Source organism: Onychomys torridus, chromosome 4, assembly GCF_903995425.1.
Source record: "Onychomys torridus chromosome 4, mOncTor1.1, whole genome shotgun sequence".
Classification (NCBI taxonomy): Eukaryota; Metazoa; Chordata; class Mammalia; order Rodentia; family Cricetidae; genus Onychomys; species Onychomys torridus.
The window spans coordinates 141,545,929-141,573,735 of NC_050446.1; the positions used below are offsets into that span (position 1 = coordinate 141,545,929).

The following is a 27,807-nucleotide window of genomic DNA, read 5'->3' on the forward strand; positions in this document are numbered from 1 at the left end:
AGCAGTCCTTGGGGAATAGCAACGTGAGGGCCGAGACCACAGGCAGAGGCTGGGAGAAGGAGGCTTGCCTAGCTAGCCCCAGCAGCCCAGTGATGGTGCTGAGGCCCTAACAGTGTCCCTCTGTCTGTCTGTCACCTGCCGTATGAGTACTTACCTGTTGCAGAGCACTGCACAACAGGACTACTAATTGCAGCCTGCAGCAGTCACCAGAGGAGCCCAGGGCTGAAGGTGGCTGCTGGGTCTGGCAGTGGGGAGGAGTCTAAGAGTCCTTTAGAGGATCTGGAAAAGTGGCTAATAGGTCCACCTGCTCCTTGGCTTTGTCTGTATTTGTAAGGTCACTTTAGGTTATCTGTACTAAGGGGTTCCACTGGTTTTTATAAACAAGGGGGAGTTTTCAGGTAGTCATAGCTTTGCATCAAAACTATAGAGATCAGCTGAGTGTCCTGGTGCACAACTGTAACCTCAGGACTTAGGGGTAGAGGCAGGAAGATCATCAGGAGTTCAAGGCCAGCCTGGGCTATAAGAGATCATCTTAACCTCACTCCTTCCTTCCTTCCTCCCTCCCTGACCCCCACTCCCAAGCTGAGAAACCCTATTAAAAAAAAAATCTTCCTCTTTATAAAGAAACTGCTTGAGAGACAGTCAGCACTGCAGGCTGCACAGAACAGGGCAGGCCCCAGCCAGAAGTGGGCTGCTTTGTAGTGTGTGTTCCCTGAAGTGCATCAGCTGAGAGCAGCTCTAGCTGTGGAGCCCATGCCTGGGATGGAATGCTTGTCTTCTAGGAAGTCCCTGGTACTGTTCTCCATTTTTGGCAGGAGAGAAGAGGAGCTTGCAGTCCCAGAAGCACCCTTAGCTGTCACGCCTGGCCGGGGGCTCCAGGTGGGATCAAAATTCATCCCGCAGCTGAGAGGGTCTGTCCATGCCAAAGAAGGATGACTGCTTCCCGTGGAGGTCCCGCTCCCGCTTCACAAAGGCAGTGAATGAGGAGACACAGTTGCCAATGAAGTGGTCAGCCTGGCCAAGGATGTACAGGTCGATCTGGGCCACCTCAGGTTTCAGGCTCACCACCTTCACCTGTAGAGAGGAAGGGTTAAGAGCATGAGCAGGTGCCTCAGACCATGGGCAGCTGAGCCAAGGCCAACAGGCCAGTCTCAACCGCCCTCTCCTGACTGAAGTTTCAGGAGACTCTCTTTTCTGCCCTACTCCTTCCAGACCCAAGTGTCGGCCCTCTCCCAGAGATGCTCAAGACCACGCCTACAGGGTATTTAAGACATGCTCTCTAGACCTGCCATGTGGTTTCTCTCCTGCTTCCTTTCCTGAGAGTCATCCGGAAGTTGCTCTGCTCAGATTAAACCTTATCGATTTAACCTGCTCTGATTTATTGCATTGGTGGAGAAATCCAGTATCAGGGTACAGAAACCTTTCACAGACAAAGGGAAGATTGGAGAGGATGAAGATGTAGGCCAGGGAAGATTGGAGAGGATGAAGATGTAGGTTGGTGTCTTTGAAGTGTGCCCAACTGAGCCCTGTTTCCCAGCCCAGCTCCCTGAGCACTGTTCCCGCTGGTGTCCTTCCTCTGCCTACCCTACACTGGCCTTAAAACTCACTCAAAGGCTGCCCAGGCCTGGAGGTGTACTCACGTGTGCAGTATGACCTCAGTTGACACAAGGCCCTGGGTTCTACCCCAGCATCAAACAATCCTCCCAAGGCACCCTGCAAGCCGGCTCATGTGCTGCCTGCTTGGACACGGAGCAAGGAACATGCAACCACCTCGTCCTGCTGCCAAGATGCTCTCCTCTTTCAAGCAGCACTCCCAGGCCCAATGTCCTGTCCAATCTACCAAGCCGAGACCTTTGCAAAGGCAAGTCACTTCCTGTAAGGGGCTACCTCTCCCTGGGCCTGACCAACTTCAATGGCCTCTTCCCTTTCTCTCACTGCCTCTTCTGGTCTGGCCACTACAGAACTGCCATAAGAAACTTCTGAGACACCCATCTCCCTGTCCTCATGTTATCCAGGCTACATACCCTTTACAGGTGCCCTGGAGCTTTCAGATAAGGATGGCAAGTCACCAATGCACCCGATAAAGCCTGCTCAGGCTGGCTCTCCCATTACACACTGTCCTCAGAGTGACAGCTACCATCTCCCTCCCTTTCTGTTTCTCCTCAGGACTTTTACAAACACTGCTCCTTTATGGGGTATGGAACTTGAGCCAAATACCACCCCCTAATTTACTTTTAGGCATGGTGTTTTAGCATGTCACTAGTAACTGTAACCAAGACATGGGGACAAACCTATCTGTACCTGGGTAACTCCCGATCACCCTTCCCTATTCAAATCATGTGTCCCACCTCTGAGGAAGCCCTAACCAAGGTGCACCAGGCTGGAGCCCCGTGCTCTCTCCCAACCCCAGCACATGGCTATCTGTAGCTCTCACCCCTCAGTGGTTCTCTGTTAACATCTTGTCCTGCTGGACCTCTGTTGCTCTGCTCAGTCTCAACAGACACTGATTGAACAAACCTTATCCTCACTCCTGTTTGAGAACCCACAAAGTCTTCCCAGTCTAGGCTGTGGCCCTGAAGGCAGGGCCACATCTCATTCATCTGGGTTCCCAGCTTAAAGGTGCAAGGCATCACTCAGATTAAAAAGGAGCCTGAGGAGGTTGATCTGTCAGAAAAATGTTTGCTTTGCAAGCAAAAAGACCTGAGTTCAATCCCCCCAGAATGCATATTTAAAAATCAGCACTGCTACACTTGGCTGGTGCCTTTAATCCCAGCACTCAGGAGGCAGAGGCAGGTGGATCTTGAGTTCAAAACCAGCCACAGCTATACAATGAGACTGTTGTTTTTGAAAAAGAAAGTAAGCTAGCTAGCTTAATAATGTGTGCTCAAAATTCCCAGCACTGGGAAAGGAGACAGGTAGTTCTTGGCTTGCTGGCCTGCCAGCCTGGCCTACTTGGTGTGTTTCAGGCCAGTGAGAGCTTTCTCGAAACAAAAGGTAACTGCCTGAAGTTGTCCTCTGACCTCTGCACACAAATTTGCAGTGTGTGGACACACATGCAAATGTCACACATCAAAAAGGGGAGGAGGAGAGTAGAATGTGAGTCCATGGGAAATGGGGCTGAGGAGTGGGGGTGGGGCGGGGCACTGAGCTCACAGAAAATGAAGCTGAGGGGTGAGGGTGGGGCAAGAACACCAGCACAGGAACAGGAAGTAGGAAATATCAAGAGGCTTGAGGCCTAACAAGTGCATCAACCCTAAAGCTCATGAAAACTCCCTGGGACTGTCCACGCTTCAGCTTTGAGGAGGTGAGGGGTGGGCAGAGTTGCCTGGAAGTGCTCTGCTGGTCCACTAAGGTTTCAGACGCCAGGAGCCCTGCTGCCTGGGTTGTAGTAAAGACACTATCGCTGTAATCTCAGCCAAAACCCCCAAACAATCCCACCCACTCCCTGAACTTACCCTCTGTCACTCCAGCCACAACTGGCTCTGGGACCTCTTAGGTAAATTCTGCCCTTTCTAGGCAGATCTTCTCAACCACAGCATGCAGGGGTAGAGTGAGAGGATTTGAGGTCTCCCAGCTGATTTTCTATCTAGGAAATGGGCAGGGCAGACCAGAAGGCACTGGCCCCACACTTCCTCCTTGGTTGGGGCATCTTTTTTTAGGGGTGGAGCGAATGAAAGGACAGAAAGGCACCCAATGACATAAGGCCAGAGCTCCTGATGTCAACATTCATATTAATAAAATAAATATTCTCCTCCTATCTATTTCTGTTAGGGTCCTGAAGAAATCCCACAAGAGACCACCATCTACATACACAATCAGCAAGACTGTTTATTATCTCCAGAGTAAAAGTATCAGCATGGCGATGCCACGGAGCTGACAAAAATGCAAAATGGGCCCCGAGGAGTTTGAAGGCTTTTATACACAGCTGAAGGATTCCTAAGGCAGTGAAAGCATTTTATCTAGGATTGGTTCACACAAGTGGCAATCATATTAGTATGTTTCTAATTGGTTAAGGGCTAGCAGGGGTGGGCTAAGGCTATAGCTTTTCTGTTCTTGGGCAAGTCTGAACAAATCCCAGGCTTTGTCCTTATTTGGTTATTACGTGTGTGTGTGTGTGTGTGTGTGTGTGTGTGTGTGTGTGTGTGTGTGTGTTTGGCCTAGGCCTAGCAGTGCAAGAACTGAGGCCTCGTTCTTAACTGTCATAGTATTTGCCTGGCCTTCTCATTCCCCGCCTTGAGTAGTACATCATCTCAAATCCTGGAGATGTTTCTTCTAAGTTTACAGGCTTGTATTGTTGTTTTAAAATCATCAGCTGGACCACAGAAATAGCTTTTTTTTTTTTTTTGGTAAACCTGATAAGGCATTAATTATGTATGATCCACAGGACAGAGCCAACAGTAAGAGGACTAAGGGCCCAGCTAAGTTTGACAGGAGGGTAGTTAGCCATGGTGACCAGTTAAATAGGGATTCACACCATCCTTTATTTTGTTCTCTTTCTCACTGTCTGTCTTGCAACCTCTTTCTAAGTAGGTCATGGAGTTTTAGTAACTTCAGAATGGTTAACATAAAACAGCACTGTTCTCCTAAGGCCTTGCTGGAGTTTTTGGTCAAACTTGACAACGCTTTTACATAAGTCCTTGACAACCTTTAAATTGTTCTTGGTCACACATTAAAAAAAAAAAAAAAAAATCTTTCTACCATCTTCCTCTTAAGGCCTGCCCAGCATCTGAGGTCCTCAGCCACTCTGGTCTCCTGAATGCTCACGTGCCACTCAGCCACCACATAGAGGCACACTCACTTATCATCTGCTGCTCCCCGGTACTGGAAAAATCTGCCAAGCAAGTTCTGCTGTTGGGCAGCACTTCCTGAAACAGCCACTAATCACAAAAGATCTTCCCCTACATTCATTTCTGGTGCTAACAAGGGCTCACTTACTGAGCATTATTTTATAGTGGGAAGCGTCATCACTTCTTTGCAAAGAAAGATCTTTACAAATGGGGTCAGAGACAGGTGCTACCTGGTCCCACTCTATTGATGAGGAAACAGAAGCACAGAGAGCTCAGATAACTTTTGCAAAGCTGCACAGTGAGTAGAATTCAAGTCTCCAGAGTAGATTTCTTAAGCCAGATGTGATGATGCAAGCCTGTAACCCAGCATTTAAATGTGGAGGCGAGAAGATCAGGAGTTCGAGGTTAGCCTCACCTACATATTACATTTTTTTTTAACTAGTCTAGGTTATGTGAGACCTGACCCTGCCTCAAAAATAAAACGAAACCAGAGTATATGCTTTTAACCTCTCAGCAACTGTGTATCCCTTTTCAGAGTCCACTGTGTCCTTATTCAACAAAAAATCTGCACCATGTGTCAGGCACTGTCTTAGACAGTATGATGAGGCAGGTGATAGCCTCCAGAGGTCAGAGCACTAGGATAACCCTCAGAGAACAGAAGAGTGGATCTATGCTAGTCTTGAGTGGTCTAGAAAGTGTCTCAAGGAAAGAAAGGGCCATGGGAGGCTCCAGGAGGGATGCAGGAGCTTCTAGAGTGGAATGAAAACTGGAAAGAACTCAGATGTTTGAGTTGTAGACAGAAGGAAGGTTAAGGATCAGAGAGGAGTGTGTAGCCAGGCAAAGGGCTGGTGGGGGAGCATGAAGCAGGTATCAGAGCTGCGGGACTAGCAGACCCTTGTTTATTCTCTCCAGGCCAGACATACCTTCTCTCGGAAGAGCTGCTGGATCTCTGGCACATAGCTCTCAGAGTCTGTGGCGATGTAGATTGACCTGGCATTCAGTGCCCCCACCCAAAGCTTCACAGCCCGCTGGATTTCCTTAAGGTCGGGGAGGCACATGGTCATGGTGAGGGGGGTCGCTGTGCTGCGGCTGTAGCCCACACACTGAGGGGAAGCCATAAAGTGTGACCCTGCAGTCCCGTCCTTCAGCATGGCACAGGCGTTCTTCTACAGGGAGGAGTTGGCAACGAAGAGTTAGAGAAGCAGCTGTCTTGGACACACACACAGAGCACGCACATGTGTATGTGTATAGTGAACCCAGGGCTTTGTGCCTGCTAAGCACCATGTTCTACCACTGAGCTACACCCCTCCCCTGCAATACATATATATTAATAGCATTAAGGGAAAACCCAGGAGTGGCGAGGCTGTGTAATCCCAGCACTTGGGAGGTGGAGGAGGTAGGATCAAGAAGTTAAGGCAAGCCTTAGCTATACAGTGAGTTTGAGGCCAATCTGGGCTTACACGGGGCAACACTGGTTATTTCTGAGCAGGGTTTGAAAAGCATTTCTCTGTTCTCACTGTTATCTGGGACCTCAGTGGAGCTCAGCTTATCTGATTCCTGATGAGGTGGGACTTGTGATCACTCCTTGGAGGCACATGCTTGCTAGGGTTCCAGAGATAGGCTTTATCTGGCTAAGGTGGGTCCAGGCTATTTCTGGCTGGTTATGAGTTTTTCTCATGCACTTGACTTTTTATCAAGCTCTTTCTTACCCTCTAATGAGATGACTACATGGTGTTTCTTCTTTGGGTATTAGAACAATGAATTTAATTCCTGGGATAGACTTTGCTTATTAATATTTTACTTCGGATCTGTGCTCCTATGTTTATCAATTAAGAAATTTTATCTGAGTTTGGTATTGGTTTAGGTTAGCTTCATTAATACACACACACACACACACACACACACACACACACACACACACACACACACTCTCTCTCTCTCTCAGATGTTTTCTGTCCTGACTGCCCAGTCCCAGATAAACACAGAAGCTTATATGAATTATAAATGCTCAACTAGTAGCTCAGGCTTATTACTAACTAGCTCTTACATTTTAAGTTAATCCATATTCCTTTTTATGCTCTGCCATGTGGTACCTTTATTAGCATGGCACCTTCATTTCCTGCTCCCTCTGTCTGTCTGGTGTCTCCTGACTCTGCCCTTCTCCTTCCCATCATCCTCAGTTGTTTCTTCTCCACCAGTACTCTCCTTACTGCGTTCCTCTAGAAGTTCTGTTTGCTCCCACACACTCACTAGATGTTGGCTCTAAAGACTGCAGAGGCTCTGGCTGCTCAGTGACTTCATGAGGAACATCTGTACACTGCACACACTTTCTTTCTGAAAACCAAAGTCTTCATTTTCAGTGGTGTTATCTACTTGTTCTTCTTGTTGACTATTAATTACCTGCTGATTAGGTGAAGGTTTCTGGGACTCATTTTGTACAGAGTTGACTATCTCTGCTATCTGGGAATTGTAAGATACATCACCTTCTGCAAGAGAACAGATACTTTCAATCTGTAACATGGGCCCAATCACAATGGTTCTGTCTGTCCCTAGGGTTAGGCAAAGCTTCAGCGCCCAGGGGAGAGTGTTTTCCCAGGCTGCTATCAGCTATGTCTAGATTACCCTGTGTTGGTTTGTGCTGCTTTTTCTTATGCACAGACAGGGAAAGCTCAGCTGATACAGTCGTACTTGCTACTGCTCCTGTAACATCAAAGGGCAAAGCAGCAGTTACTGTTGCATTTTCTGGCTGCTGGTTTTGTAAGCTACAAACACTGCCTTCCTTAACAACTGGATACACAGTTTCAGGTAAAACTTCAGGTGCTCTTTTCCCAGGTAAGGTATTGATATTCAAAAGAATTGAGGAGACACCACAGCAACGTGAAGCTCTCTTCCTTTTACAACTACATCCAAAAACTTGTAACTTGGTGTGAGAATGGACATGACTGTGATGAGCTGGTCATTTTCTGGGAATTTCTAACACCTGAACAAAAATTCTTAACATGAACTTCATCCGTGGGATTTGAACTGCCAACTGCTGTTGTGCTGGTTCTTGATGCAGGACACAATTTTTCTTCTAAAGATTTTGGAACATTTTCTTCTGTGGTTTTTGGAGGTTGGTTTTTCCAAAAAGAAAGACATGTTGCTAGTAATTCCATGGGGCAGTGACTGTCACTTTTAGCAGACTTTTCTTTTGCTGAAAATTCAGAATGCTGAGTTGGTTCTGTATAAGACGTATTAGCTGTTTTACTACAACCAGCTGCCACAAAAGACCTTTATTAATTTTAATTTTTCTTGCAAGTTCTGAAAACCTTTTGATTTCTACTAGTGATTTAATATCCCCCAATAGCTTTTCTTTTATGGCATTTGTGTCTAGTACTTGATTTGTATTTGGATTGCAAGAATACTTTCTTTTCTCCTGATTATTTTGAACAAGAGTATACACCACCCCCAGAAGAGCTAACAGAATCAGAATCATTGTAAGACTGTTTTGTATTTATTTTCAACTCACAAAATTTTCCAATGGTGCTGACACTTTCATTAGTGTTCTGCCACTGCTCTTTCTTTTTTTCAGATGAACATATTTCTGAACTCTGAGCAACTTCCAGAGGCAAGTGTCTAGAAACGAGCTGAGAATTTTGTACACGTTGGCTTCCATATCTCCAGGTGTAAGGGTGGGCAGGAAGTCTTTTGCTGGTTTCTGCAGCATACTGCTGTGATGACACAGGTACAAGATGCTTTGACTGTAAGGTCTGTGTAGAAGGTGGAAGCTGATTATTTTTAAATTGGAATGATGTAGATGGCGCAAAGTTTTGTTTGTGAACAGAAAGGTCTTACACAAAGCTTTGTGATAAATAAGGATACTATTTGGAAGTGGCCTGTAATGTAGGCAAGTAAGTTCATTGGATGTGTATGGTGTCGAGTCACCAGCTGATCTGGAATTGGGTGGTGAAGTCCCTGATTTCCTTGATAATTTCCCTAGTAAGTTATAGGAATTCTTAGAGAATTTGAAGGAGTCATTTGTAGTTGCACAGAATAGGTACCTGATATGACAAGCCGACTCTGTGGTGCATGCATATAAGGCATATTAGTTCCTCCATCAGGTTTATGGGATGTGGTTGGCTCTATATGAGAAGGGATAAAATTCCTCATTGGTGAGTTCATCCAGGCATTCTTTGGAACTCCTGGAGACACTGTTTGCAGTTTTTGGTTTGGTTGTTGGGTTCCTTTAACATTTGTGCATGTGACTCTTTCTAGTGAAGACTGTGAGGCCACAACGGTCCTATTATGCATGTTAGAAACAGAGATCTGAGGAGTCACGTAGCTCCTGACGTTCAGAAGGGGCCCTGAAGTTGAGTCTGAACTACTGGGATGCGCGCACGCTTCTCGGTTCTGCGTGAGACAGCCAAAAGAACTCTGAGACGCTGTGATGGAAGTCATTGAAACTGCGGAGGACAGACGACTGGCTTTTAGAATATGAGGGATGGGGCAGCCTTCTCTAGATTTGCATTCCAATTCACAGTTGATCTGATTTAGTAGTAGTGTTGTGTAGTCTGTGGTTTTGAATGTCACAAATCTACTGCCAGCTGCACTGCAGTGTACTGCAGCTTGGAACTGCTTGGGAAGAGTGGTTCTTCTTCTCCAACTCCACATCAACCCATCTGCTTGATGATCTCTCCAAATTAAAAGGGGGAAATGCTGTGCAATAATCCTCTTGTACATTGTAAAGATTTGTTACTCAAATTGGTCTAATAAAATGCCGACTGGCCAGTAGTCAGGCAGGAAGTATAGGTGGGGTGGCCAAAGGATGATGGGAAGGAGAAGGGTGGAGTGAGGAGTCAGCAGCCAGAGGCAGAGGGAGCAGGAGATGAACATGCCAAGGACTACCACATGGCAAAGGATTAGTAGAATTATGGGGTAATTGTAAGAATTAGCTAATAATAAGCCTGAGCTATTGATCAAGCATTATAATTAATATAAGCCTCTGTGTGGTAATTTGGGAAGTAGCTGCTGGGTATTTGGGAACAGGTGGTCAGGATAAAAAATGTCAATTTACACATGTTTTTTTGGCAGTGCTGGGATGGTACCCCGGGCTTGTGCATGCAGCTACATCCCCAGTCTTAAGCATCTTTTATCTTTCTATGTTCCAGGAAAATACAGATGGTAGCTATTCCTTATACATATATGAACATGTGCATGGCTCAGATCACTCACAGAATATTCTGAGCCTGATCCTTGGATCCTTTTCCTTACAGAGGGGCCAGAGAGAGTCTAGAGATTAACTGTGAGATTATTAGGCAAATGCTCTACCACTTAGCCATACTTCCAGTCCTATTAATGAACTTAACCTAATTCTTGTTTCAGAACCTTTCCCTCTTCAATTATGTGCATCTTATAACACATCTATTTATCTCCCTATATTAATGAAAGAGACTGCTCGTATTGGTTCTGAGGTTTTGAATAATGATAATTTGATGAGGTTTTAACATATTTACAGATTCCAAATTCTGGAAGGATAAAAACACCCTAACTTTTGAGGAGACTCATGTGGTTGCCACAGCTCGTTAGCTCGCTAGCTCACGCTCTCTCTCTTTCCTTCCTTCTTTTTTTTCTTTTCTGTTTTTCCTAAGACAGGGTTTTTCTGTGTAGCCCTAGCTGTCCTGGAATTTGCTCTGTAGACCACGACAGCTTCAAATTCAGAGATCTGCCTGCCTCTGCCCCTGAATTCTAGAATTAAAGATGTGCACCACTATCACTAGGCTCTACAATTCACTTTTTTTTCTTTTCTTTTATTTGAGAGGGTGGTGGTTTGTGACAGGGTTTTTCTGTGTAGCCCTGGCTGTCTTGGAACTAGCTCTGTAGACCAGACTAGCCTCAAACTCACAGAGATTCTCTTGCTCTGCCTCCCTGAGTGCTGGGAATAAAGGCATGCACATCACCGCCCAGCCACATTTCATTTTCAACAGCCATCTGAAGTGGGACAGAGGACTCCTAGGCCAAGGGCCTCTCTCTAGCTTTCTGCTTAGTTTGGGATCTGACTTAATGCCTCATTTTACCCATCTGCAAACACAAGGGTACAAATAGTAGCTGTTAAATGCTAGCTTTCCAGCAGGTGCTCTAGATACATACTTCTGATATGTGTTGCAGTAGCAAGCAATATCATGAGATATAATACAGACTTGGTGGAGTTAGCTGCCTTTGCTTCAGGCTGAGCTTTCCACCAATTACTACAGGCCTGGGCTCTGCCTAGACAAATGTCAGCCAGAAAGAGAAGAGGAAGTTACCCAGTCAGAGCCAATGCGCAGATGAATGCCCACATAGGGCCTGATGAGGTGGGTGCTGATCTGGGCCTCTCCGGTCTTCACCATCTCGTCTGACCACACCATGTACTTCTGGAGGGCCCTGTGTTCCTCCAGGACGGGGAACTGGGCTGGGGCTCCTGGCAGTGCAAGCACTGGGTGTTCCTTTGGAGAAAATCTAGGCATAAAATGGACAAGGGGAAGTCAGACAGAACGCACAGAGAGCCCTGCTGCTACCCCCACGGGAAAAAGGATGGCATTGCACCATGACCCAGAGACCCTGTGGAGAGGCCCTTATAACATGCAAGAGACGCAAAGGTTGTGAAATCTCAACGGGCTGATAAGAAACCTTGGTGGAGACAGCAGGCACAATATGCAATACTGTTCCTGCTGCACAGAATTTACAACCTTCTTTGCTTGTTTAACAATTAAAAATTTACAGTAGAGCATTCCAACATTTTATATCATGCTGGCTTCCAATCTGTGGTGTGGTAATTCATTCCAGGGTGGGGTGTCTGGACCAAGCCTTGCCCTTTTACCCACATGGCGGGACTGAGACATGAAGCTGCTTACACAGACAATGTTGGTCCCACTCATAAGGACTGTACACATGGGATCAGGCCAGTCATTCAGCACTTAGCAAATACTGACTATATCAGGACCCAGGAAGAATGAGACCAGCATGGTCCCTACCCTTATGTGGAATACCAAAGGTCTGCAGATAAACCCAGCACACAAAATCTTTTCTGCAACTTTTCCACATCTTCTCTTCTGTTAGGCCAGGCTCCAGTAAGCCAAAGAGTAGTAAACCTGTATTTCCTTTTCAGCTTAACCCAGACTCCAGTAAAGCAACATAAAGCACTTTGCTGCCCATGAATTTGCAATGCACTTTCTGACTCTTGACTTCTGCATCCATCTCTACCTGAAACATCTTCCCCACCCACTGAAATCCCTTCTAGATATTACAACTAAGTGCAGCCATTCTGGAAACATTCGTAGTTAGTTTCTCATGAAATCAGACATGCAATTATAATATGATCCAGTGACGGCACTTATGGGCATTCATCTGGAGAAATGAAAGCTTGTAATTAACACACAAACATGTACACTAATGTTCACAGTAACTTTACTCCAATTGCCCTAAACTGGAAACAACCCAGAAAGAAACAACAGCACATTCACACTGTGAACTGCCACTGCCATACAAAGCATGGGCTATCAACACAGGCTAAGGCTCTCAATGGAATTATTCTAAGTGAAAAAAGCCAATGCCAACAGGGTCCAAATACATGACTCCATTCACATACTTGGAAAGGGCAAAGGGAGAAGAGGCCAATTGCTGCTGCTAGAGTTAGGAATGGTGTGTGTTTAGGGAGGCAGGTACAGTAATGAGCTTGCAATATAAAGGTATTTACGTTCAAAGAACCACTCAGTATCTTACCTGTTTACTGGATATATAAACCCACAGTAATTACACAGAACTAACACACACATATACACAGTGTATTCGAACTAGACAGGATTACATCACTGTCAAGATCCTGGCTAGGATACTGAGTCAAGGGTGTATGACAAGATCTTTCTATACTGTTTATCACAACTGCATGTGGATCTACAATCACCTAAGATTTTTTACAAACAAAAATTATGAAAGGGCTGGCAAAATGACCCATAGGATAAAGGTGCCTACCAACCAAGCCATATGAGCTCAGTTCAATTCCAGGTCCACATGATAGAAGCACAGAACCGACTCCAGTAAATTGTCCTCTGTATGCTGCCTTTCCAAACAACTGAATAAATGTAATGAAAGTAAAACAAAAAGAAACATCAAACATCATAGAATACTGTAACCCTAAAACAAATACAGAGCATCAAGAGACACTAATATTGTATTTTGCTTCAGAGTTTAAAAAACATACATGCTGCCAGGTGGTGGTGGCGCACGCCTTTAATCCCAGCACTCAGGAGGCAGAGGCAGGCGGATCTCTGTGCGTTCAAGGCCAGCCTGGGCTACCAAGTGAGTTCCAGGAAAGGCGCAAAGCTACACAGAGAAACCCTGTCTCGAAAAACTAAATAAAAAACAAACAAACAAACAAAAACATACATGCCTGGAGCTGGTGAGACGGCTCAGAGGGTAAAGGCATTTCTTACCAAACCTGAGGACCTCAGTTGGTTCCCTGGAATCCACACTGAAGGGAGGAGAGAACCAACTACTGTCAGCTGTTCACTGTCTCTCTGTCTCTCTGTCTCTCTCTCTGTCTGTCTCTGTCTCTCTCTCTCTCTCTGTCTCTGTCACACACACACACACACACACACACACACACACACACACACCAGAGTAAATAAAAAATAAATAAATAAAAGCCCTACATCACCATCTCTTTCTCTTCTTTTCTTCTCCCGCCCTGAAGACGTTTTCATGTATGAGTCCATCCATCATCCATCCATCCATCCATGCCCTAATTTCCTTGTCTGTATAACAGAGCTGAGAATAGTCCTACCTCATAACACTATTAAAAAAACACAACTACATATTTAAGGTAGACAACATGATGTTTTGTATGCAATGATTAGCACAATCAAGCTTACTAATATACCCATTTACAGGGCTATGGAGAGGATTAAGTGGATTAATATATATAAGACATTTAGAGCAGTGCTTGGTACTCAGAAAGGTCTTACAAAATTCTACACATCATGTTGCATCTAACCTAGTTCAACTTTTAAAAAATTTAACTTTATGTTTGGTGATTGGACCATGTTGATCATGGAGATCACAGGGTCACAATGACATCTCTTGAAAATTTCCAGTTTGCAGGAGTAAATCCTGTTAGCCAATGAGGCTGTTTCATCCTCCACTCATACCACAGACCTGCAATGCACCTGGCACCCATTCTTCACACTGACCCAAACATACTGTTCAGCAAATGGCTTCCAAGTCTCCAGATGGGTCCCCACTCACAGGCCTCAACTCCTTGTCCTCTGCATGCTGACATGCTCAACGGCCATCATTTCTGCTGTCAGAACCGGAAAGCACTAAAGTCAGTAGCCCTAGCAGTCTCTTTACCATGATTTATTTCCCCAGATACTGGTCAGAGGCCTATGTTGTGGAAGCATCAAGCAAGTGTCCCTTCACAGCCTGTTTCTGTATGATGTGTGGTTGATTGGACTCTTAAGTTTCTGTTTATACGTATAATAAATGGCAATAATGTACTGAGTCATATTATGTGAGAAGCAATTGCTTTACTTGCAATATTAACTCATTTAATTCCCACAAGAGCCTTGTGAAGGAAGTGTGCCTACTATTACCTTACTGATAAAGAAACTAGACACAAAGATGCTGAATGACATGCAAAGTCACAGGGTGGGAACTGGTGGAGCAGGGTTTGCACTCAGGCAGTCTGCCTCACTGTTTTTGTTTTAATTTTAAAATGCATGTATATGTATATGTGTCTGAGTGTATATATGTATATCATGTATATGCATGTGCCTGTGAAAGACAGAAGAAGGTGCCAGATCTCCTGAAACTGGAGTTAGACAGGCAGTTGTGAGCTGCCTGATACGGGGGCTGGGAAATGAACCTGGGTTCCCTGCAAGAGCAGCCAAGCGCTTTTGTTTTAGACAGCCTCACTGTGTAGCTCTGGCTGTTCTGGAACTTGCTATGTAGACTAGACTGGCTTTGAACTCACAGAAGCTCCTCCTGCCCTTGCCTGCCCAGTGCTGGGAGCCAGCATGCCTGGATCAGCCAGTGCTCTTAAGCAGTCCTACTGGCCGTGTTCTTGACTCCTAAGTTTTACTCTCATCTTCTACCCAGTCAAGGAGCACCTCCTCATTGGGGAATGAGGCTTAGTTTTCTGAGTCGCAGCCCCTAGCACAGGGAGCAGGTGCCATAAATATTTTTAGAATTGAATGTAAGGGATCAGGGGCCTTATAAAAATACCAGGGCATGCTGATGGCAGTGGGTAGAGGAGGAAGAAACTAATATTGCTTGAGCACTCTACTATGGGCTAGGCCCTAGGCTAAGCTCTTTTCAGACCTCACATCAGGGTCCTCCAAAAGGAAGAGGTTTTCTGATCTGATGGGTAGTGAGTCACTAGGATAAACTGGGATTCATGCCCTTCCTGCTCTCTTGGGAAGAGCTTGGAAGTGACCCTTGGTAAATTCCAGTTTTGGAATGTCTATCCCTGTTCCCTGGACCTGAGCCAGCACAGAGCTGTCTCAGTAGGACCACATCAGCTGTGGCTCAACAGGCAACAGCAGGTCAAGACTCAGCTGCTCACTCTCCTTCAGTTCTGTCTGAGAGAACTGATCAGAAAGAGAGCTGGAGGAGGGTCTTGGTTGCAAAGAAAATCTGACCTGCTCTACCAGCCAACCCAACCATTCCCTCTAGGCCAGTCTTGGCCTGGCCACTATTGCGGAGGAAGGCTAGCTTCCTGCTGCTGGACCTGGTAAACTTCAGGGGTACATCACCATCACACCCTGGCTACTGAGGTCCTCTAGGCTCAGCATACATTTATGGGACCAGTAGATGATGCCAGGCTGAGTATAGAGGACACAGAGACACAAAAAAAGCAGGGTCTTGCTCTCAAAGTCCATCTTTCCCTCCTGCTCTTTGCATGGGAGGTCTGGGTTAGCCTTCACTTCAGGTCTTCATAGATTTAGCCACATTGGTCCTGCCAATGACATATGACCACTATGTCTTCTCAGAGAGGCTGCAGCCTGGGAGAAAGACCAGCAACGTACTAGAGTTTGGATAGGAAATCTTTCAAAGGTTCATGTATTGAAGTTTTGGTCCCAGTGCAGCACTGCCCAGAGGTGACTGGAGCATGAGATCGCCAACCTTATCAATGGATTAATTCACCAACGGACTCACAGTTGAATGGACTATTAGGAGGCATGGTTTAGTTAGAGAAAGTAGGACACAGAGGGAATGCCCTTAAGGGTATTGTCTTATCCCTGGTCCTTCTTGGCTCTTTCTGCTTCCTGTCCACCATGTGAGCTGATTTGTTTCATCACATGCTCCCTGCTATAATTACAAGTACAGAAGTAGCAGAACCAAGTGACAATGGATGGAAACCCTTGAAACCATGAGCCAAGATGAACCTTTTCTTCTTTATTTTCTCAGGCTTTTGTCACAGGACAGAAAGCTACCACCACATACTTAGACACCTGCTCTTTATACATGAGGGTAATTTTAACACGATGGCCCACAAACTTCCAAGAGCAAATAAACCCACAGCGTTATCTGTGGAACTGAAGCTCTACCACATACTGAGAACCAGCAAGGCTGGAAGGATCCTCCGAGTCCACGTGGTGGGAGACAAAACAGATGAACAGCTGATCAGACTGTGCCATTCAGCTTTAGCAGGAGTGAGATCTGGACACATGCTTCAATACTGACAAACCTTGAAGACAATATGCTAGATGAACAAGTTGGACATAAACTGCAAATACTACATGACTGTCCATCCAATGCCTGAGGTTCCTAGAATAGGTGAGTTCAGATTGAAAGTAGAATCACTCATACTGGGGCAGGGAAAGTGGGGAGTGAAAATCAGCCTTTACTGAGTAGAGTCTCTGGTTAAGAAGAGAAAGAAGCTCTGGAGATGGAGGGGCTGCAATGGCTGCATACTGCAACGCACAGTGTCACTGAGCTGTACACTTTCCATGGTCTTAAAAACTCATTGACCAGGCATGGTGGTGCACGTCTGTAATCCCAGCACAGCAAGGCAGAGGCAGGAAGAGCATCAGAAGTTAGACCAGTCTGGTCTACACAGTGAGTTGCAGGCCAGAATTTGTCTCAAAAACATAGAATAAAAACAGAAAACAAACAAAAAACAAAAACAAACCCAAAAAACTAAAAAAAACTCCACCAACATTAATATACTTACATATAATGCTAGTCACTCTTTTGAACTCTCATATTTTCATGTTTGAAGCTGACCCTATTAGTATTACTATTTACAAGTTCAAGACCAGCCTGAGCAAATAGCAAGTTTTGTTAATATATGTAGATGTGTATATGGATATAAAAATGCAGAAGGACAAATGCACTTACTAAAGGGCTAATGGTGCTCCTGAGGCAGTGAGATCATAAATACATTTAATTTTGCTGTTTTGTTTTTAGACAGGGTCTCATGTAGCCCAAGCTGGCCTTAAACTTACTGATGTAGTTCATATTGGCCTTGAACTCCTGATCCTGTGTCAGCCTTCTGAATGTGAGAATTACAGGTGTGATCCACCATGCCTGGCAATTTGTTTCTTTATTAAAAACAAAACAAAACAAACAAACAAAAACTCCAAAAACTATCTAGTCTGTGGTGGATATTCTAAACCACTCATTCCAAGATATTAAATGTTAACCTGGATTTAAACTTCGTATAGCAGAGACGCCATAAAATGGAAAACAAGCCCAAAACAAAACAACCCAAGCCAAAACACTGCCCAAGACAGTGATGGCACATGCCTTTAATCCCAGTACTCAGGAGTTAGAGACAGGCGGCTCTCTGTGATTTTGAGGCCAGCCTGGTCTACACAGAGAGGTCCAGGACAGCCAGGGCTACACAAAGAAGTCCTGTCTCAAATAACCAAAAGGGGGGGGGGGCTTTTGGAGTCAGACTTGTATAGTTCTGCTACTTCAAGTTTCATGACACTGGACAAGTGACTTCACTCTTCTCTGCTTCTTCTATGTGTACATCTATGTGTACATCTTAGATGACAATATCATCCCAAAGACTCATTAATTCTGAGTTTAAACCTTCCAAGGATTAGGAACACGTGGCATAGAGCAGGCATGAACTATGTGTTAGCTCTTATATTTTGAAGACTCACATACAGATCCAAGTTGGCTATGTGCCAGCCGTACCACTTTGGGTGGGTTATTTAACTTCATTGAGCTCAGCTTCCTTCTGTAAAACTGAGGACTGAAGGAATGGGTAATTCAGTGGGACAGGGCTTACCAACATGAGTCAGGTCCTGAGACTAACCCCAACATTCTTCTTCTTCTTCTTCTTCTTTTTTTTTTTTTTTTTTTTGGTTTTTCGAGACAGGGTTTCTCTGTGTAGCTTTACACCTTTCCTGGAACTCACTCTGTAGACCAGGCTGGCTTCCAACTCACAGAGATCCGCCTGCCTCTGCCTCCTGAGTGCTGGGATTAAAGGCGTGCGCCACCACCGCCTGGCTCTTATAGACATAATTAACATAAAGCATGCGAATGACAGCTTAGTATGTATGCACCATATACTTTCTATGCTAGGAAGCCAATACTTTAGTGCTCTTTAAACCAAGGTGGAAAGAGGGACCAGAGACCTGGAATGGTTTTTCAATCTTCCTTCCTTCCTTCCTTCTTCTTTTTTTTTTTTTAACTGTGAATTGGTTTTGTCTGCATTCATGTCTGTGTGAGAGTATCAGATCCCCTGGAACTGGAGTTATAGACAGTTGTGAGCTGCCATGGTCAGTGCTGGGAATTGAACCCAGGTTCTCTGGAAGAGCAGCCAGTGTCTTGACTGCTGAGCCATCTCTCCAGCCCCTCCATCTTTCAAGAAAGAGGCAAAGCTGTGTCTGAGCTCACAGTGTTCATTCCTGTCTCTATTGCAGTCTACTGCAGACCACTAAACGACCACTCTGAATTCACATGCTCCTTCCTATGCCTGGCTTTTAATCTGACTTGTTTGGTGGTGGTGGTAGTGGTTTTATGGACAGATTCAGGGCCTCATACATGCTAGACAAGATCTGTAGCAGCCCTCATTCTGATGTCTAAGCCCAGGCTCTTTTCTGCAATGCTAGAGCACCAACGACAATTCCCTCACTTAAGTTTATCAATCTGACTAGACTGTGGTTCTCCAAAGACCAGGGTTGGGCCATCCTCATTTTTACATACACCTTTGGTCTCTGAATACTGTGTCTCACACATGACAGACGCCCCATAAATATTTCACTGCTTGTGCCTGTGTCCTGCTAACCTATTTTTTTAATAGGGCCTATGGCACACAATTAATAAAGCCTAGCTAGTAATTATGAGGGTGACATCACTTCTCAGTCTGCACCTGAGCTGTTCTCCAGGCAATGCTTCCAATTTTCACCTTGTGAAAAGGAAGACAACAGGGGAGTGATTCTCACGCCTGGAGGAGGAAATCGACACGCATGTGACCGAACAATGTTCTTTTTATGACATCCCTTATCAGCCAAGAAACTCTTGCTCAACCTTGGGGCAGGTCAATATCCCGCTGTGTCAGGTGATGAGATGGAAACAGATCACACAGGATCCCAAGTTCAACAGACAGAACACAGTGCTTGCACCTTTGGTCTCTTACAAGAGGGTGGGTAGAGGCAGAAAGGAGCGGGATGCCTCTGAGCCCCAGCCCTCCCTAAACTCAGTACTTCTATCCCTCCAAGTACCTCTGGATCCATTGTTTTTTGTAGGAGGCACTGAAGGAAATGCCTGTGAACAGCTCCGACTTATTGAAACTCACATGAAACTGATCCCAGAATGGCCCAAAGGGATTTCCTTCCTGCAAAAAGAGAATGGTACAAAGCTTACTCAACAAGAGGGAAAGCTACTGGGGTATGAGGCCAAAGAACTGCAGAGAGAGGGCCCTGGGAGATGGATGGTGTGACACCTGGTGAAGAATTCTTATAGGATGGCCCCTTGGCTAAGGGCTGAGGGGAGTGCTCCTGCTTTTCTTTTGGTTTCCAGCTGTGTTTACAGGAATGGATTCTGTTCCCATGTCATGTTCCACTAACCCTGTAGTGGTGGGGCAAGGAAGACCTTGAGTTGGAACTATGAACTAGACAGTGGTTCTCAACCTTCCTAATGCTTCAACCCTTTATAATACAGTTCCTCAGGTTGTGGTGACCCTAAGCATACAATTATTTTTATTGCTACTTTACGTAATTTTGCTACTGTTATGAATCATAATATAAGTATCTGTGTTTTCTGATGGTCTTAGGGACCCCTGGGAAAGGGTCAGTCAACTCCAAAGGGGTTGTGACCCACATGTTGAGAACCATTGAGCTAGAGCTTTAAGCTAATATAGAATGCTACTTTTCAAGATGGAATCAGACTTACAGAAGGTAAGACATGTGCCCAAGGTCAGACAGCTGATAAGGGCAACTAATATAGGGTGATACAAGCTAGGTGCTTTCAAAATTTATAGCTTTTCTACCACTTGTACCAAAAAATATTGGGGTGTATCATACTCACAAAGTACCAGAAATGCAAATTTCTACTAATTATCCATGACTGGTCCTGACTGGTCCTAACTTCTAAGAAGTGGGAGAGCATTCAAGTTAAGAGAGTGTACAACAAGCCAAGTTATACCGTGCTGGCCATGCCTCCCTTACACCACGAGGACATCATCAGCACCTTCGTCACGGAGCACTCTGAGGAGTAAAGCAGTGACTATGCATCCAGCTGCCAGCATGGCATCTGGCATGTGAGACTGCTATGTCGGCATTAATTTCTACGACCAACAGCACTTCAGTTCCCAGGTGCTCTTTTTTTTTTTTTGGCTTTTTGAGACAGGGTTTCTCTGTGTAGTTTTGGTGCCTGTCCTGGATATCTTGCTCTGAGGCCCAGGCTGAACTCGAACTCACAGAGATCCACCTGGCTCTGTCTCCTGAGTGCTGGGATTAAAGGCGTGCGCCACCACCACCCAGCTAGTTCCCAGATGCTCTTACATATGGCCTACTCTCTCTGAGCCAGGTAGAACAGGTAGAAACAAAGCTCAGAGAAGAGTGTGCCAAAGGTGACACTACTAACAAAGGCCAGAAACAGCAAATTCCCTCTTTCCCTACACTGCCACCTCAAGGGCCTAGAGGATATAGAACAGGCCCTACCTTCATGGGACATGTCTTCTTATCAGGACTTCGCTGGGCTGCCACCTCAAAGCAGTATGCTACCCGCTTCTCAGGGGGCCAGTGGGTGGGTGCCAGCTTTTCCATGAAGTCCTCCAGGCTAACAACACGGTGGTAGGCTTGGAGGGGTTCCAGCTTGAAGTACTTCTGATAGGACACATGGAGCTAAAGGAGAAAACGGAGGAGTGCAGATCTCCATAGTATTCTCATTACTAAAACTATAAACTCTAAGACCCAGACTCCGTGAGATGAGACCTGTGGTGGGCTTCAGATCAAGCTTGGTGGCAGAGTGCCTGCCTAGCATGCATGAGGCATTAGGCTTCATCCCTATTACAACAGTCACAAGACAACAAAGTCAGGACAAAGACAAACTGAGAGAAGCTATCTTCCAGCTCAAGAACAAAGAGCAACATCTCTGGTGTTCAAAATGCCTGATGATCTACTAGGAAAGAGGCAAGTTATATGGCGAACATCTCTCAGCAAAGGAAACCCAAATAGCCCATACATTCAAAAGATGTGCAGCCTCTCCAGTAGTTATGAAAAGGTAGGCTGCAGCTAAGGGCTTTACTTCTTTCATAAGAACAGAATTTTAAAGTCAACTCTCATCAATGGAACAGATGTACTAAACTGAGTTCTATGGCCCTCTGTACACGGCAGCTGGTAGAAGTGCCTGCTTCGGGACAACAACTTGGGGTCCGTACCATGTGCTCCTTCTATAGAAGGATTTACCCTGAAGAGGCTCTGATACTTTCTACAGGAAACATGGATGGCAACACTCGGTGACTCAATGGAAGCACAGGAAAGAAGTAGGAGTCAAATCAGAAAGGCCATGAGGGTAGTTGCTTCCAGGGCCAAGACCAGGGTTAGCAAACTTCTCATTGAATTTACCTGCAGTGCATGCTTTCCTTTCCTAACAGAAAAGCCAGGCATGCATGTAATCAGAAAAGCATGCATGGTGGTGCATGAATGTAATCTGACCACTGGGAGATGGAAGCGAAAGAGCAGGAGTTTGAGGCCAACCTGGGCTTTATATACTTCTGTCTCAGAAAATAAAAATAAGAAAGGAAAATGAAAACAGAAATGATGAGGCAAGGAGAGGAATATGTCCACAAGGACTACTTCTAATCAAGTGGGCTCACGGACGATGGCTATATTCATCATTGTAATTTTTTAGATTTTTCGAAAAAATTGTGAGTCAGTTGTGGTATAGACCTGTAATCTGGCACTTTGGAGGTAGAAGCAGGAATTCAAAGTCATTCATACCTATATAGTAAATTTGAGGTCAGCCTGGGCTACATGAGACTGTCTCAAAACAAAACAAAACAGAAGGAAAAGAAATTTAAATTTAATTTAAATATATTCTTAGAACACCATGGAACAAAATTTGGATTCCATTCTACAGGTCAAGGTTTCTCAAGCATATCCCAATAGTTCAGCTGCAGTAAAATTGTTCCAGAGCTGCAAGTGTGGTAGTGCGTGCCTTTAATCCTAGCATTCAGGAAGCAGAGACAGGTGTCTCTGGGAATTCGAGGCCAGCCTGGTCTACACACTGAGATCTGGGACAGCCAGGGCTACACCGTGAAATTCTGTCTCAAAAAAATCAATCAATCAATCAATTGGGTTCCAGAGCTGAAGAGATCTAGGAAATTCTGTTTTAAGCTAGCTTCTTTACTGCAGCAGGACTTCTAAGGGCCTTTACTGTGCTATTGTATATTCTCAATATAAAAGCTTAGGAGAGTGGGAATTGAAACTAGCATTTCTGAAACTGGACAAGAATTCCTTAAGAGACAGGGTCTCACTATATATCCCTAGCTAGCCTGGTATTTGTATGTAGTTCCAACTGGCTTGGAATTTCCAATCTTCCTGCCTCAGACTCCAAGTGCTAGACTTCTAGGCCTTCATCACAGCTGCCAAGGTTTGCCTTTTTGGAAGAACTGATCTGTTGACAGAGAAGAGAATGCACTGACTATGTAAGATCAGAAGAGGGAGAGGATTACTAAACTACTACAATGATCCTTGTGTTGGTTTAAGAATGTGTTATTTATTCACTTAGTTGTATTTTTTTTTTTTTTTTCGGAGCTGAGGACTGAACCCAGGGCCTTGCACTTGCTAGGCAAGTGCTCTACCACTGAGCTAAATCCCCAGGGCCCCCCACCCCACTTAGTTGTATTTTAAAAACATTTTTGAGACATCTCCATGTAGCCCAGGCTGGACTTAAGCTCAAAGCAATCTTTCTACTTCAGCTTCCCAACAGCCCAAATTTTAGCCATGAACCACCATATCCAGTGTATTAAGCATGCAGTTAATATGCACCTCTTATACGTCTCAGTGAGAAACGAAGTGGTCTAGACAGCAAAGAAGGTGCAGCTGAGGCTTTGAGGGCTGAGTGTGTGTTCAAGAGCGGCATTCAGGATGAAATCTAGAGTCCCAGCTTGGTGCCCGGGTGAATGGAGATGGTGTATGCAGAGGCTGGAAGTGCAGATGGTGACATAAGTTTGTGGGTAAAGATGGCAAGTTCAGTCCCAGCTTTCAGAATCTGAGATATCTGTGACAACTAAGCAGACTTGAGTGTCTAAAAGTAAGAAACACAAGTCTGTGGTCAGAGTAGAATCTGTACCGGAGGTGTACTGGAGATGTAAGGAGAATGTTAGTGCCATGCCAGTCCACAGGAACCTCAACAAAGCAAAGTAATAGTAACAGCAGCAGCTACTACCCACTGAGTGCTGACTTAGTGCCAGGTGCTGTACTCAGTCTTTTATAAGGATCTGCTCATCTGACTCATCTGAGCCACAGAGCTCACACCAAGCAGAGGGAGGATATGCACCAGCAGAACTGTGGATGAAGAGAGGAGCCTCAACTGAGGTACAAAAAAATGGTACTTTGCTGAGGTCAGGACTGCAGAAAGAATAAGCAATGTCCTGGAAGCCAGGGGAGGAAGGGAATTCAGGAAAAAGAGAGGCTCATAGGATAAGGAGCCATTGGGTGGTCAGGTAAGACACAGCTTGAAAAATGAACCTTGATTTGGCAATTCTGAGGTCGCTGGTGACCTCAGTGAGAATAGTCACTTTAGGAACTGGAAGCTTATTTGAGACAGGTTGAAAAACCCATAGAAAGCAAAGAAGGGGTTGGGGATTTAGTTCAGTGGTAGAGTGCTTGCCTAGCAAGCGCAAGGCCCTGGGTTCGATCCTCAGCTCCAAAAAAAAAAAAAAGCAAGCAAAGAAGTGGAGACTCAGTATGACAACTGGCTGAGAAGCTAGGATGCAGCAAGCCAGCAAGACAGACAGATGAGCAATATTTAAGTGTATCAGCAAAGCCTAACAAGTCAGATCCGAGGATCCCAAAAGCTGGGGAACCTCTTGTGTCCTAGTTCTGTATACTGAGGAGCCCAGCTGATTCTAAGAGGAAGGCATGAGACAGGGTCAAGGCACTTACCGTCAGTAACTCATTTAGTCCTCATATGAGAGGTAGCCAGTCATCACAGGCTACTGTAAAGATGGGGAAACTGAGGCACAGAAAGGTTAAGTATCTTTCTGTGTATAGTAAGGCTATAGGAAATGGCTAAATTAAGTTGCAGTCTGGGTTTTAGCTTCTGTTAATAAGCTGTTCAGGGATAGGTGTGCAGCTTGGTGGTAGAACATTTCCCTAAGACCTGGGTCTAATCCATAGCACTGCAGGGAATGGGGAAGCCTTTCCAAAGAGAAGTATGCATGCAAAGGAGAAAATAAAATATATGCAGATAAAAAGCATTGGAATTAAATATGGTGTATATAAAAAAAGCATGATTGTTCATGCTAAGTATAATTTTGTTAACTACTTAAACTTTTAAAGTCAATTCCTTAAATATTAAGTTCCTACATCCAGGTCTCTGGCAACACCGTGAACAAAAGGAAACAGAGGGCCATTGGAAGATACAAAGAAGAAGCTAAGTATCAGAGGCCGACGAGAACATCATGCCCAGGGAGCCCCTCGATGGGATGAGAACATGGGATGAGCGCCAGACTGCCTGGGCTGGTAGCCTTGGACACACTACTAAGCCATGCTTCAGTCTCTCTTTTAAAACTGTAAGAGCACTTATCACCTATTACTGACCAATTGGATGGACATAAGGTAGGGTAATCAGGACTGGAAATGGAGACTTTAGTTTCAAGACACAGTCTCCGGAAGTAGACAGCCTTGGGACTGAATTCAAGTATTACCTACAAGCTGTGCAATCTCAGACAAGTTACCTCACTCCTTTAAACCTGGGTTTCCTCGAGGAGGAGCTAATCCTCATGCAGTGTTCAGACAGTGCCAGCACATGGCAGGTGTTGGGTGAAAAAGTTGCCGTCTCAAGGAAGACAATTCTAGGTAGAGAACAAGACAAGCCTAGAGTGGAAGAAAAAACCCAGAGGCCTTGCAGCCAAGCAAGTCAGCCAGCACGGGAAGGGTGGACAGGGGCTGAAGTCAGCTCAAGTACTCACGTTGGTGAAAGGAGGCTTGTGATGTTGGTACTCAATCCAGGGAGGTACAGCCAAGGTGCGGTTCAGCAGCTTTGCAAAGGCCAGGGAGCCCAAGAAGTGGTCGGCCTGGTTCCCAAAGCGCCCTAGAAATGGTACATTGTGGGTAGAGCGGCCTGGGGTACTAAAGGCACAGTGTATGAAGGGCTCAGAAAAGATGTGCCTCCAAGTGGGGGTGGGGGGTGCAAGTCACCTAAGTGAGCTAGGAACACTGGCACCTAAGAGAAAGTCTAGACTTCCAGGTTTGACATTTCTTAGCCACCCCAGATTCCATGCTATTTCTCTAACATGCTCTATAATCCCTATTCTACTTCTTTTCTTTGCCAGGAGTGTCTTTGACCTGTTAGTGGAAACATGTTACTTACACATGAAGGGGGGTGACCCTGATACCTCACTTGCTAAGACACTTTCATCAACTCCCATCCAGTTCTCCTGCTCTCAGCATGGATTTGAGGTTGTTTTTTTTGTTTGTTTGTTTGTTTGTTTTTTTTTTTTTTTTTGAGACAGGGTCTGTGTAGTCCTGGTTGGCCTGGAACTTGTTCTATAGACCAGGCTGTTCTTGAACTTGTGACAATCTTCCTGCCTCTACCTCGTAGGTGCTGCTAGGATTACAGCTGTGTAATCAGATTACATATTTATTTATGTGCTGGGGATTTAACCTAGGGTCTGGAACACGCTGGGTATTTTACCACAACTTGGGTTATTTACATTTGTCATTCCCTCAAATGTTTTTTTGCACTTCTGGCTCTTTGCGTTGGCTGTTTATTCAGCCTGTGAATGCCTCACATACAAGGCCTTTTTCGGTTGTTTGCAGTTTTTGCCAGGTTCTTACTATGTAGTCCTGGCTGCTCTAGAGCACTCTATGTAGATCAGGCTGGCCTTAAACCCACAGAAATCCACCCGTCTTTGGCTTCCAATGTTGAGATTCAAGTTGTATGCAACCACACTTAGCTATCATCAATATGGCATCCATTCATTCATTCAAAAAATACTGCAAGGTCAAAACGTGCCAGATGCTACAATATAAAATGTTAAATGTTGTTACAATATAAAATCAAGCACGGTGAAGATCTATGCCCTCCAGGCACTCAGTCCTAATTCAGGATAGGAGACACTAAACATGAAAACAAATTCATTTCGATAGATTCTGAGAGTTGCAAGGAAGAAAATGAAAATGTCTGGTGATGGAGAGACTAGGGAAATTACTTGAGTAGAGGTCAACGGAGTCCTCATTGGTGACAAGTACGCTGAGATTTCAAACATGAGACGGGTGGGGGTGGGGTGCAAACATCAGAGGAAGGTGTTCCAGGAAGAAGGAATAGCTCATAGACCTTTGTGTGTGTGAGGAACAGAAGAAAGCAGGTTAGTGTGGCTATAACTGGAGGGCCAAGGAGAAGGGGTGTGGAGAAGACCAGAGTGGAAGCCAAATCATGCAAGATGACGGCCATGGTCAGGTATGCACGCCACTGAAGGGTTGTAAGAAGGACTGCATTTTACAGTGATGATCCACTATTCCATTTAAATTGCATCCCTGGACTGGTTCTTAAGAGTCCTTGTTATCTTTTATTACCTTAGTTTTCATCATCTTGTATCAAATTATTCATGTACGTAAAAAAGAAAAAAACACTTTGTTTTACTGTCTGTCTTCCTAAAATGAAGGATCTACAAGGGTATGTATGAGGTTTATCTGTCTCATTCACCACCGGCACAGAAGGCAGCGCCTGGGACCAAAAAAAAAAAAAAGGTGGCACATAAATATTTGCTGAATGAATGTAAAAACGGCCACGGGACAGCGCGGGCAAGTCTTGCCCTACAAACTCCATTTACTGGTCTCGGAGTCGGATTAGACCTCGAGTGAGTCACTTAGCTTCTCCCGTCCGACGAATAGCAAGTTGAACACCGGTAGCCCCTCTGTACCCATGCAACTAGGGCAGCGAAGAGCATGCCCTGCCCCGCTCCGGAGGTCTCTCCCGGACCTGACAAGGCGTCAGTAGGCGCCTCGCCAAAGTGGCTCCGCCTCCCGGGCCTCAGTTTCTCCATTTGAGCAGGGGGCTCGGGAGGCCTTACCCATGCAGGGACAGTAGAGCAGGTAACCGGCCAGGTCCCAGGAACCCGCCGCCTGCCCCCGGAGCGGCAGCGGCAGCGGCAGCAGCAGCAGCAGCAGAAGCAGGAGAGACGCCCGCAGCAGCAGGTGTGGCGGTGCCCACGCGGCGGCGCCCATGTCGGCGGCGGAGCCCCAGAGCGTCGCGGCTGGGAGGCGGGGAGGGGGAAAAGCCGAGGCGCGAGTGGCCGCCCCGCTCCCGACGCTCCCCGCGCGCCGCCCGCGCGCCGGCTGGGCCGCTCTAGCCCGCGGGCGGGCGGGACCATAGAGAG

At 45.5% G+C, this 27,807-nt stretch overlaps 1 protein-coding gene across 1 annotated transcript; it reads right to left on the minus strand.

The window, feature by feature from the left end:
* Positions 1–516: 516 nt before the first annotated feature.
* On the minus strand, positions 517–27,749 carry Pofut1 (protein O-fucosyltransferase 1). The gene is made up of 7 exons (XM_036185157.1): positions 27,502–27,749; positions 25,399–25,520; positions 20,921–21,103; positions 19,481–19,593; positions 11,069–11,261; positions 5,711–5,953; positions 517–1,074 (listed from the first exon to the last, which is right to left on the minus strand). Exons 1-7 carry the CDS (start codon positions 27,653–27,655, stop codon positions 886–888), a joined length of 1,197 nt encoding a protein of 398 aa, XP_036041050.1. The 5' UTR covers positions 27,656–27,749; the 3' UTR covers positions 517–885.
* Between the last annotated feature and the right edge of the window lie 58 nt (positions 27,750–27,807).

Bases quoted from the DNA above. Each gene is read 5' to 3' on its own strand.
- Pofut1 (XM_036185157.1), bottom strand. From the start codon at position 27,655: ATGGGCGCCGCCGCGTGGGCACCGCCACACCTGCTGCTGCGGGCGTCT. The intron at 25,521-27,501 runs GTAAGGCCTCCC...TACCATTTCTAG, and splicing joins GCTCTACTGTCCCTGCATGG to GGCGCTTTGGGAACCAGGCC. The intron at 5,954-11,068 runs GTAACTTCCTCT...TCCTCCCTGTAG, and splicing joins TGCGCATTGGCTCTGACTGG to AAGAACGCCTGTGCCATGCT.